The sequence below is a fragment of the Microplitis mediator genome, chromosome 1 (assembly GCF_029852145.1).
Source record: "Microplitis mediator isolate UGA2020A chromosome 1, iyMicMedi2.1, whole genome shotgun sequence".
Lineage (NCBI taxonomy): Eukaryota > Metazoa > Arthropoda > Insecta > Hymenoptera > Braconidae > Microplitis > Microplitis mediator.
Window position 1 is genome coordinate 22,205,020 of NC_079969.1, and position 13,820 is coordinate 22,218,839.

General features: G+C 25.6%; 2 protein-coding genes across 11 annotated transcripts in view; both read left to right on the plus strand.

The window, feature by feature from the left end:
- Positions 1-10,889, plus strand: part of LOC130664147 (protein NDRG3) — a 31,047-nt gene extending 20,158 nt beyond the window's left edge. For 8 of the 10 annotated variants that reach the window (XM_057463946.1, XM_057463986.1, XM_057463969.1 and 5 more), the window contains 2 exons: positions 1,289-1,373; positions 7,856-10,889. In XM_057463946.1, the coding sequence (XP_057319929.1) occupies positions 1,289-1,373; positions 7,856-8,001 (231 nt within the window). In that variant the 3' untranslated portion in view covers positions 8,002-10,889. Of the gene's footprint in view, positions 1-1,288; positions 1,374-4,576; positions 4,703-7,855 lie in introns of all 10 variants that reach the window. The other 2 variants (XR_008989320.1, XM_057464009.1) reach the window with 2 other exon arrangements.
- A 1,629-nt stretch (positions 10,890-12,518) lies between these two features.
- Positions 12,519-13,820, plus strand: part of LOC130664123 (epidermal growth factor receptor) — a 41,033-nt gene continuing 39,731 nt past the window's right edge. The window contains exon 1 of the mRNA XM_057463921.1: positions 12,519-13,114. Coding sequence (XP_057319904.1) covers positions 13,039-13,114 — 76 coding nt within the window. The 5' untranslated portion in view covers positions 12,519-13,038. The remainder of the gene's footprint in view (positions 13,115-13,820) is intronic.

A 13,820-nucleotide genomic window follows, 5' to 3' on the forward strand; every position in this document is an offset into this window, starting at 1 on the left:
TTAATTTTTGATTAGTAATTGCATTCTCATTTAAGGCCATTCTTAAACAGTGCCCTCTCCCCACTTTTTATAAATTTTTAATGACTTTTTGCGTATCGCAATTTTATCAATTAAAGTACCCGCGGGTAATAAGGCCTAAGTGACAGAAATAATATTTAAAATAATCGCCTCCTCTAAAGGCTACTCTAGTAAAAGGGTCTTGCATAGAGATGTTACGACAAATTTATAGAGTTCCGATACCACGTTCCCTGTCTTCTATATTTCATCATCCGTCATATGCTGTCGTAACGCAGAATAATTTACAAATTCAATCTAGTCTTCTGACTCTTAAAAAGGATACTGATAGTTTTAAGTGCTGTTGAGCAAATCAATCTAGTCTTCTGTCTTTAAAAAAGTATTGTTGTTAAATTTAAGTGATGATTTATCTCCAATACCAATTTTTTTAAGTATAGTTTAACTATTACAGCTTGTTTAACCTGTGGTTCTTATGACCCTATCATAGTAAAATAAGGCCTATTCGTATGGTTTTTGTAAAAGTTTAATTTTTTGTTTGTTTGTGGTAAAAATTACCATTACTTCATTATATTTTATGACTAATGTATTGAAATAAAGATTGATGATACATTTCGATAATTAAATGCAATATTTTTGATTCTATTCAAAATTTCCCTTAGCTAGGCCTTATTACCCACGGGTACCTTAATTTTAAAAAAATGAAAGCATTAATTAAAAAAAGGACAATTTCGCTGAGATGTAGATTTTTAAAAAATTAACTTACAGTTGATATCAATTGAAAATTACACGAAGTTTATGAAATAAATTTCAGTAAAATTTCATGTGAGTTTCATAATTAGAATTTTCAAATTTTCTAGACTATAATTTATTCAACCTATTTTGTTTAACTCCTAATTGATAAAAACTGTAAGTTATTTTTTTTTTAATTCTATATATCGGTGAAATTCCAGGTACGTTGTCTTTTTTTCAATCACAGTTGAAAGCCATTTAATATTTTTAAAAAATGGAGGGCACTGTCTTAGAATGCTGGCTGCCTAATTTCAAACCACAGTAACAGACAAAAATAAAATTTTTGAAATATGTATTTAATCATGTCCACAAGACTCTACTGGAACTAAAAATACTAAAAAATCGATTTTGAAAAATTTGTCCCTTACTGTGTTTTGAAATTGGACAGCCGATGCCGGTAAATTTAAAATAAATTTTTTCCTCTATTCTACCGACAATAAATATATATATTACATAATTAATGTATGAAATAATGAATCTACAGATATCTGACTGTGGTATGGTCCTTGAAGAACAGCCAGGAAAAGTGAGCGAAGCCTTTCGACTATTTCTTCAAGGTGAAGGATACGGTAAGTGAGCGTCGCTAAAAAGTAAATTTAATATTTCAGATAATACTATATAAATATAAAATATATCTATATACCTCTGAACAATATTAATAATCGCCAATTATATTTTATGCCAGTAAATATTACTATTAATACCACAAATAATAATAATATTTAATAACTACAATACAATAGTTAAAATTTATAATAATGTGGGCGTAATAACGTCTTTAAAATTTAATTGTACGAGCATTTAAGCATTTAAATTAAATTAAATACAAAATAAAACAAAATAATTTATCGTTAATGCTCGGTCTATAATTAATTAACTATTAACTATTAGAAAATAAAAATAAAGTTTATTAAGATTAATAAAAAATTTATGAAATTTGAATAACAAAAATATATATTATTGATGTATCTAGTAATGTAACAATTTAATGAACTAGATCTAAGTTGCAATGATTTAATTAATATTGTCTTTTAGTAACCTGTAATTGGCCTAAGTGAAGTTATTGTTAAATTAAAAATATTTTTTATTTATTTGGAATGTAGAGTCTAGTGTTAAACTTGTTGATCGTTGATCTTGTTCAAAGTAGCCAGAGTTATATAATAAGTAGAGATCGAAATTATATTATTGGTAATTGACGTTTTGATCCGCGGACAGAATATCCCCGTGGCAAAATATTATTGAATTTTTGGGAATTCCTTTATTTTTTGTCATTTTTCAATTTATATCGGTTACTTCAGTCACAAAAATTTTCGAAAATGTATTGGTCAAATTTTCTTTGAATAAATAGTAGAGTACTACTGCAAGTATATGTATGTATATCTCATAATTACACACATATAACCTGTAAAGAAGGGGCATTGTTAGATATATAGGAGGAGATACCTCAAAAAATTTATAAAAAACAAATGTTTTTTTTTCAACATTTTTTAAACATTCCAAAAACACTTTTGTAAATATGATTGAGCATCATTTTGAATTTGTTTTGTTAAATTTTTTCAAAAATCGAATGTCAGTCAAAAAATTTTAATGACTTTTGTTTTATGATAAAAACGATTAAAAATTTTTTTTTCTTCCTTAGTTTCCAATATTATGTAAAATATAATTTTTCTTTATGTAAATTACTTAAAAAAAAATTTAATTTAATATCCAGAAATTTTTTTTTCACCGTTTTTAGGAGGTAGCTCATTTTGCCCGCAAAAATGCCCACAAAAGTATTTCTACTTACTTTGAATATCATTATAAAAAAAAAAGATTTAGCATTTTGGAGTCCTCGAAAAATTAGTATTTCCTTCAGTACCCCGTTTTGCCCCTCCCTTCCCAATATTAGACTGTGTCAAAAAAATCGACTATTTTTTTTTCAAAAACTATACGGAAAATATTGTTCAAGAATATTCCGTTCAAGGATATTTTGTCTAAGGATATTTTGTCGGGGATATTTTGCCTGAGAATCACAAGTCATAGAACCATATTATTAAAAAATTAAATTGTTTAATTTTTAATTTATTAATTAATACGGATGTGTCAAGGGTATGAAATTTATTGAATCAAAAATTACTATATGACTCAAATTTTAATATTAAGCTCAGATTCAAAGTAATATTCAAATTCTTATTCAATAAATTTGGAAAAACTGGGCGTGTTCGGCCGTACTAAGTCCTGAGCAACTTTACTAAGGACTTAATAAGATTTAGTATAGTGAATATGTGTTTACTATACTAAATTTTACTAAGTTTACTCGGGACTTAGTTCGGCCGAACAGACCCTTTAATTAATTTCTTTATTCAATTTAACAATTTTGTAAATTTATTTAGTTTCAATAATTTTTAAATATACGAAATAAATAAAAAATAATTTGAAATTTTAATTGTCAAATAATTTTGAAGAAAACTTTCAATTTACTCATAATTCAAAAATTTTAAAATACTAATTATTCAATTTGGTAAACAAAATTGATTCTAATTATTTACACATCCATATTAATTAACTATTCAGTAACATTAATCACTACTCATTAAATCAAATCCATTAGCATAAAAAAAATAAAATTTCTTCGAGAAAATAAAAAAAGTTGCCCGTGTCTGATGTCAAGTTTGCTTATAAAAAAAAAAGTAAACAAACAAACAAATATTAAATATCAAATATAACATATTATATTTATATTATTCGTGGAATTAAAATTAAAAAAAAAACCGTGATTTTTATATATCGATTAAATTCATTCGTTCTGTTTGGCTTTTTTTTCGTCACTAAATATTACACAATACTTGCACTTGACACTCAACATAATGTATACACTTAATATATATATACAAATTATATTTATTTAGAGACTATTATTTGATAATAGTAATAATAATAATAATAATGATAATGATAATAATATTAATAATAATAATAATAATGATAATGATGATGATAATAATTATTACTATTATTACATCTAAAGTAACTTAAGACTTGATAATAATAGTTATTATTATTGTTTACTATGGTACAATTATAAATAATTATTTATATTGTAAGAAATAATAATAAAAAAAAATATAAATATTTTATGTCAAATCGAATACCGATACGAAAAAAATAAAAAACAATAAAATAGTAAGCCCCGCTAAATTTTTAAATTTTAAAAAGTTAAACCAAATCCTTTTTTTGAATCCAGATTCAATTATTTCGATTCAATTTTTATTATTTTATTTAAAATGAGGAATAATTTAGATAAAAAAAAAAAAAAAGTATTACATGTTCACCAATTTGCGCCTTTATTTCCCACGCGTCTCGGATCTATCGAGTGGTATGTATTTTAAAAAATATAACAAAACAATTAAAAAATTTATCACAGTTTAAATAATAAAATTAGAGGGCATCGTATTTTTTTTTTAATTTAACGCTTTGTTGGCATAAATTGCTTAATTATTTTTTTTATTTTGTCGCAACGTCTGAATCTAAATGTCTTTTTTTTATATATATATAAATATATATTCATATAATTGTTATAATTATAAATAAAACAGTCATCGCGTTGCATCACAGCCATGCATTAGAATTTTTTTTAAAGAGGCACAACATTTATTTATTATTTTATTTATTTAATTAATTGATTAATTAATTAATTAATTTGTTTAATTATTTGGTTGTTTTTTGTTGTCTGTCATAATTATTTGTAAGTTATTATCATTTTTTATTTTATTTTATTTTTCATGACCTTTAGTGGTGAAAAGCTCGCGGAAGCCGTTGACGCCTACAACATCCGAAGGTAATTGTAATTAGGAATTGAAGCTGCAAAAGGAACCGATCATTGCCGTTGGCCAATTAACTGGCCATTTCTAATTGTTGAGTAAGTCGGAATTCAAAATATTAACGGGTTGTAATTAACTAAAAAAATTTAATTAATTAATTTCTTATTAAAAAATTTATAATACTTTTTTTTTTAAATATATATACTATTAATTGGTTATTATTGTTAATATTAACGTTCGATGTGTATTTTTTGAAATTTTAATATTTCATTGTATTCGTGTTAAATTTTTTTATTACTATTATTATAATTATCATTTGGTAATTAGTCATTTTAATTATTTTTCAACATTAGGATACTCGATTCAGTGGCTTCATTTACTTTAACTATAAAAAATTTTTTTTTTTTTGGTAATAATTTTTGACTAATTATTAAGTAGAACAGAATTTTTTGAGTTATGATATTTTGGCATTATGACGAGTCGCTCCAAAAGCTCTCTATGCACATCAGACAACTCTATAGCATTTTTCTACCTGAAACATGTTTATCGTTAAGTAAAACTATTCTTGAAATGATTACTCCGCAAATTTAACTCCTATTCAAATTTTCCTATTCATTGCCAAGACTATCCGAAATAACACTAGTCATTATTGACTCAGCTAAAAAATCATCGGTAATTGGAGCAACACATGCCCTATCAAAAAATCCATGTGGAATTGCATGGGAACCCATAGAAATCTATATAGAAAAGTATAGATTTATGTAAAAATTCATTTCGGAAACCATAAGTATTTGCGTTCCCTTATGGGAAATCCACATAAGAAACTGTCAGTACTTGGATTCCCATGTAGGAACTTTACATAGGAATCTGGGTACGTGGATTCCCACTTAGAAAACCCACATAGGACACTTTGAATATTTGGATTTCCATATGGGAACTTCACATAAAAAACTGGGTACCTGGATTCCCATAAAGAAACTTGGATGCATGGATTTCTTTCTTAGAGAAAACGATATGGGAATTCATCCGAAAACACATGTGGGAATCTATATAGGAATCTAGGCTGAATGCCCATATAGATTCTTCTGATAAGGTGAATTTCCATGTTAACTACCATGTTTTCTCAGTTACTGATGATTTTCTAGCTGGGTCAATGATGAATAGTGTTATTCCAGATAGCCTTGGCATTGAATAGAAGTTTCAAAGTAAAGCTTGAGCTTGAGGACAATTGTTCTAGATATAATAGAGATATTTTGGAGTAATCAGTTCGAGGATAGTTTTACTTTATAATAGACATGTTTTAGGTAGAGAAATGCTAGAGTTGCCTGTGCGATAATTTTATTAATTTTTGGAAAAAAAATAATAATTTAATCTTTTTCTAAGCATTATAAATAATTATGAAATTTTTAGCTTTATTTTGTGAATTTAAAAAAAATTAAAACGAGATGTAAAATTCTTAACTCAAATGCAAACTGCTGATTAAATATCAAAATATTTCAAACGTGTGCATATCTCGCTATCGGTCTAATATTACAATCATATTTTTAGTCTTAATATTTTATAATGAAATATTATTTTAAGTTAAATAAAAATTCAAACTAGTGTTTTAAACCTGCAATTTGAATTTATCAATTACTTTAATAAAATATGTCATTTTTAATATTTTTTTTTTTACTATCTAAACATGAATAAGTGAAATAAGTGAATATTCACTAATTCTAAGTGCCAACCGAACCACTTTTTGAAATTAATGGTTCGGTTTGCACTTGGAATTAGTGAATATTCACTTATTTTCACTAATTCATGTTCAGAAAGTAAATAGACTCAATGAACTCATAGTATTAATTTTCCTTATATATATTGTATAAAAAAATATTTCCGATTTTCTGTTCAATAATAAGAATTTTAAAAAAATTAATTATTATAGAATCTGTAAAAAAATTTCTGGCGAAATTATTACTGATACTGAAATTAGCCGACGTCTAATAATTTTTTTTAAAAACGATAAATTAAAAAAAAAATACACAGTTTTTTAAATTTTCTACATGTGCATATTTTTAATTTGTTTTTTTTTCTTAAATTAAATTAAATTTTTAAATTGTTTGTTAACTTCAGGATCATATTTATTGTAGGGGTTGAGGACTGAGTAGTTTGCCCTAATTATTAAAAAATATTTAGTCATAAATTTTACCAAAAAAAAAAAATGATTTTACAACATACATTACCTATACTTAATTCTTAATCAAATTAAGAATTAAGGGTCTTATAATTCAGTTTAATTAATCCGCAGATGCGTAAATAAGATTTCAACCCGAAACAATAGAAAAAAAATTTTATAGCCTTAAATAAGTGGATCCACAAATTTAAACCATAATTACAAGATCACGATAAAGAACAATAAATTTCCGAATTTAAATCTCAAATTAAAAAGAAAAAAAAAATACAATGGTGTTTTGCAAAAAAAAAGGAATTACTAAAATGACAATTACCAAATGAAACTGTAAATAAATGAATAATGTTAAAAAATATATAACAAATAATAACTTTCGGTATTTTATTTTAAATAATGAAAACTCAAAAGAACAATAACTTTAAAACAATAACCTTCTCTGTTGGAAAACTAGTGTTTTTCCCTAGTGGCTCTCGCTCGATTGTGGTAGGAAAATTTGAACAAACTATAAGCATATATATATATTGATATTCATATATAAATATATATCTACTATGTATTATATGCTACATACTGTACTAAAACAAAAATATATAAAATTGCACCTAGTGTAGAGTCAGTGGCAAATCACATATTTATATATAAACATATACTCGTGTACAAAAAATAAATATAAAAAAAAAAAAAAAAAAAAAATACGCACACAACAAAAGTTAACACGTACACATTTATTATATTTTTGAGTTGCATGTGTGCTTGTCTTTTGTTCATTTCATTTTATTTAAATTATTTATTTATTTAAATTATTATCATTTATTTACTTTTATAACTTTATTCCAATATATATATATATATTATATTATGTCGACCATATATATCAATCTATTCACCTCTGTCACTTAATCACTCATATGTATATCGATTTATCAACAGCTTCATATGTGTGACATCAATTCATTTAAATAAAACTATAATAATAATAGTAAATTTTAAAATAAATAAAATATTTATTACCAATTTTGTTTAAAAAAAAAAAACTTTAATTTTACTAAAGAAAAAAAATTTTTTTTTTAAATTTCAGTGGCTCCATTATCACCATTAAAAATGGCCGATTATCGTTTAGCGTCACTAGAAGGACTCAATCATTTTTGTTCGAAAAAATTCGACTGGCCCACCGCCACTATTCACATCACCGAAAATCCCATATCAGAAGCAGTAGTTTGTTAAGTTAAAACTGTGAAGCGTTCATTTTTTTAATTAACAAAACAAAACAAAACAACAAAACAAAACCAATAATACGCTTTGCAATTATTATTTAATTAACAAACCAAAACAATAAACTAAAAATTGATATCACTCGTTAATCAAGGAGGAGTTTTTAATCAACGTAAACAATTAAATTATTTAAATAATTCATTTAAATCCAGAATTGGTTTCGTCTGTCCACAACGATCGTTAATTATCAAACCATCGAGTTAAAAAAAACGATATCACGAATTAAAAAATATCATTGGCCTAGGAAAAAATTAACAGAACGAACCATATCTGTATAGAACAAGTACAATTCATATCTCGAAACGAAAAACAAAAATTGTTCTCATTTAAATTATTAATTAATTGATTAATAAGTTAAATAGTTAGTTAGTTAGTTAGTTAGTTAGTTAGTTATTATTAATTATTATTTATAAAAAAAAAAGTTAGAAGTTAAATTAGTTCGCGCATTATTTGCACTTGTTGCACTCCTGCCTAAAAAACTAACGACGGGAATAAAAATAGTTTAGAAAAATAAAGTCCCGTTAAAAGTAAGTATACAAAATTATAATAAAAATAAAAAAAAAATAAAAATGGTTTGGTAGGTCTCCATTGGGTTGCCCGATCCCCCCAAGCCTCTAGAGTGATATAATAAGACGTGCCTGCATTTAAATACGAATTCTTATAAATCTTAACAATACGAAAAAAACAAAAAAACTATTTAATAATTATTTTAATTTTTTATTTTGTACTTATATATTTTTATTAAAACAAAATATTTAAATCCGATAATAATAATTTTTTTTTTATTCATTTTTTTTTAAATTATTATTATTACTGTTATTGTTACTGTTATAATTAATTTAAACGCTCGTCCTCTAATTGCGCTGACATGAATGCTGAAACATGATGGGTTTAGTCGCTGAACAATATTACAAATGTGCATACGTGTTTGATCTGAATTGTAAAATGATATTTTAAAACTGTTGACAATGCATTAAACGAGCTAAATGTTTAGATAATACAACAAAAGTAATGATAGTTATATATGTATATATATTATAATAATATATATATGTGTATATGAATAAATATATGTAATTGTTTCATCATAAAATGTTTTACACAGTAACCAAATAAAGTAATTAAATAATGAATATAAATGTAATGTTTAAAATTTTAAATATTAAATATAAATAATAATAATACATGATACTGAAATTAACAGACAAATTAACAACTTTTGGATTTTTTTTTCAACAAATATATGTAAAAAAAAAATTAAAAATATGCACGTGTAGAAAAATTAAAAAACTACAAGTGCAATTTTTTAAAATATTTTGTTTTTATAATTTATCGTTTTAAAAAAATTCCAAGAGTTATTAAACGTCAGCTAACTTTAGTATCACAAAAATATGATCCTGAAGTTAACAGACAAAAATTTTTGGATCTTTCGTTTCAACAAATAAAAACCAAAAAAAAAAATTAACAATATGCACAGGTAGGAAATTTAAAAAACTACAAGTGCAATTTGTTGAATATTTTCTTTTTTTATAATTTATCGTTTTAAAAAAATTCCAAAAATTTTTGAACGTCGGCTAACTTCAGTATCATAAAAATACGATCCTGAAGTTAACAGACAATTTAAAATTTTTGGATTTTTTTCTCAACATATAAATGACAAAAAAAAAAACTAAAAATATGCACAGGTAGGAAATTTAAAAAACTATTGGTGCAATTTTTAAAAAATATTTTTTTTTATAATTTAACGTTTTTCAAAAAAACCAAAAATTATTAGATGTCGGTTGACGTCAATATCATATTAATATGGTCCCAAAGTTAACAGACATTTAGCAATTTTTTGATTTTTTTTAAACAAATAATTGACAAAAAAAAAACTAAAAATATGCACAGATAGAAAATTAAAAAAACTACTGCTGCTATTTTTTAAAAATATTTTTTTTATGATTATGAATGTGGCAGACATCAGACAAATTTAAAACTATAAATAAATAGAGTAAATAATTAAAAAAACAATATTGATAAAAATGCACTTATTAATTTCAAAATTTTTTAAATGTGCATATTTTTTAAATTTAATTTTATTAACTATTTACTCTATTTATTAATAATTTCAAATTTTTCTGATGTCTGCTACAGTAACAATCATTTTTTTTTCTTCATAATTTATTGTTTTGAAAAAAAAAAAAACCGAAAATTATAAGACGTCAGCTAACTTCAGTATCATAATAATAATAATAAATAATGAACAAAAAAAAATATATACGTAAAGTGATGAGATAAATGCAGGCTACGATAAATCCTATTTAATTAATGGTGAAAAAAAAACTGAATTAAATGGGGTGTCGAAAATTGCAGCAGCTATCACTGCTATAATCATGCATAGAAAATTTGCGTGTTGCCTTATCATATGTGAAGAAACTTCCCGATGCAGTGTGGCATCATAATAATAATAATGATAATTGTATTGGCTTGGCGCACCGGCGGTTATAGAAGTTACGACAAGCACTTCTGAACAATTTAATAAAAATAATAATAATAATGATGATGATGATGATGATGATAATAACAATGTATATTCTCAGTGATTACATGAAATGTTAAAGAAAGATTTATGATAAGTATGAATTAAAGATTGAGACAACGGAGAGACAAAATAATAAAAGTTATTACGTTAATTAATGAATAAATTTATTTAAAATTAGTTATTGTTCATTGAGTTTTGTTGTGAGGAATAGCATCGGATGGAGCTTTTTCAATTTTAAAAAATAAAGTCATTGATATGCGTACGCACCGATATATACATCTTGTTATTTGTAATAAATAAAAAGAAATTGAAATTATTATTTTTTTGTTTTTATTTTCCTCTAGTTTAAGAAAATATTTTTTTTTTTTTATTTAAAGGGGTGGGGTTTTAACTTTTTTTTTACTGTGAAAAATTTAACTCCAAAAATTTCGATCCTGAAATTGAGACAATCAACAAATTTTCGGATCATTTTTTTAACAAATCACTTGCAAAAAAAAAAACTTAAAATATGCACATGTAGAAAATTTAAAAAACTACAAGTGCAATTTTTTCAAACATTTTTTTTATAATTTAATGTTTTGAAAAAAAATCCAAAAATTATTAGACGTCGGCTAACTTCAGTATCGTAAGTTAACAGACAATTAAAAATTTTTGGAGTTTTTTTTTCCAACAAATAAATTACAAAAAAAGAAAACTAAAAAATTGCACATGTAGAAAATTAAAAAAACTACAAGTGCAATTTTTTTTTTTTGATAATTTATCGTTTTGGAAAAATTATTAGAAGTCAGCTAACTTTAGTATCATCAAAAGTTACCATTTAAAATTTTAAAGCAATTTTTTTGAAGAAAATTTTTTTAAGAGACAGCAAAATTTAAAAACCCATTTTACAACCTAATAAATAAAAAAATAAAGTGCCTTCGATCGTTGGAATAATTTTTTACCGATACTTAAAGATCAATAAAATAAAGTAATTGTCTGTAAAAGCCGGGATTAAATAAACATGATAAGCATAAATGAATAACCATTTGGAGCTATCACGCAAAAATAACATTTTTTTTTTAAACCTCTCCAGAAAAAGAGCATCTGGAGATCCTGAAGCTCATCGTGGGAATGTCATCATGAGCTGTGCCCAAAAAAAAACTTAAGCAACAAAAATAAATGATAACACAGATGTTTAAAATTGCCGCCAAAAAACTGCCACTTGTTTAAATAATCGCGAATAAATATCGCGTCCTCTAAAAAACCTACATCTTCCTTTTGATCCCGCGAATAATAAAAAAAAAACCTCTTTACTCCCTACTTTTTTTTAAATTTGAATTTCATTGTTTTTTACATAAAGCAAGCAACTTACCTTGAGTCTTTTACCACCCGATCCAGCCATCCTCAATCCTCAATCCTCATACTCAGCAGCCTATCAACATCAAGTGTCTGACGACTCGTTTTCTGACCTTGTATTTTCTCTTATATGTCCTTTGTATATTCTCTCACATAACTATACAATATATATATAATATATTGTTCCCTGATTCACGTACCGAGGAAAACCAGAACCAGTCCTGTTATATTTCGCATACATCGTCTTATTATTTGCGCTGATGTTGGTGCTGGTGCTCGTATGCGTGTAGTTTTATATAAAGAGAGGGGAATTCAAACACACTAAGATTTTTACACTCTGATAAAACGATTGGCGAACTTAACACACACTCATATATATATATATATAATATATAATACTATGAAATACTACAGATTGTAAAGCACACACTCACTACAGGTCTTCGTAGAATCAAAACCCGAACGACAGTTGCTCGTAAACTTTCGTAAATCTTCGTAATATTTATTAAAGACTTCGTGTACATCCGTAAGTCTTCGGTTATTTATACCATAGTCTTCGGGTAGTTAAATATTTTTAAGAAGCTACCTGTTGCGCATGCGCGGAGTTTGTTGCAACCACTGACAAGACGCGCGTATTCTCGACTCGACTAGCGTGCGAGTGCGTCGTAAGATTAATGTCGTCTTTTAAATTTTTTGTATAAAAAACAACATTTTATTTATACTTTTAAATCCGTCCTTATTTAATTAATTATACTAATTTTATTTTATTTAAATTAAAATAATAAATTTGAATACTAGATTGTTTTAAATTTTTGAATTTTTTGTGAGCGAAAATATAAACAAGTCTGTATTTTTAAAAGTGTGGATGCAATCGGACATATGATATATTATCCAGGTGATTTATTGTTATTTATTGAACATTAGTTTTTAAAAATATATATTTTTTACGAATTCAAACGGATAATTTTCAGTGACAGCGGAGTAAAATCTTGTGAAAAAATAAAAATAGTGCAGTGATAAATAAATATATTTAAAAAAAAAGTGTCTAGTGATATGCATTGTTGCCCGTTATTTATGTGGAGGTAGCTGTTACCAGAGACTTTGAGTCCTGGAGAACGTTAAGAAAAAAAATGGCAAGAGCCATAGCCATCGGGATCTTGCTCACTGTTTTTGCAAGCATTTGTGCTGAAGTTATAGAGGAGCGAGGTGAGTTTCTGACCTTAACTTATTTATTTTTTAATTATTAATTACGACGCTATTTAAATTATTTAATACGCATCCAGTCGTTCAGTATGTACGTATTTTATATTTTTTTTAATTAATCTTCTCCACAATTATCGTATTCAAGATAACACCCGTATTTGATCAACACCAACTTGATAAATAATATACTCTGGTATCAAGATAACAGCATATGTCTTGCTGGTGTTGGTATAAAAAAATCTCACGTTACGAAGCTGTTTATAAGACTAGAAAAAAAAAAAAATAAAACACTTGCTAGTTTAGTTATCAATCCACCAAATAAGAGTTTTATTTTCAAGCTGTTATAAAATTTTAAAAATCATCTGCTCCATGCTCCAAATGAGGGCAGAACATGTTTTTGAAAAATCTAAGCCACCATAAATTGAACAATTAATCAAAATTTTTATTCCCCACCTGGCTTGAGTTGCAATAAATATAAATATATTTAATTTCGGAGCTCTTGGCAGTTTGGGCGGATAAAATAATGAATTTTGTAGCGAAACCCTTGGAGACCTGAACACGGTAAATAAATTTACTGGTACCTGTATTATATGTAATACACACAAGAGGTAGACATAGACGGAGTACACTATCTGAGCAACGAAATACCTCAACATCATCATCTAGCTCACTCTAATCTGGTTACAAAGCATCTGTTCCTTGTCCCACT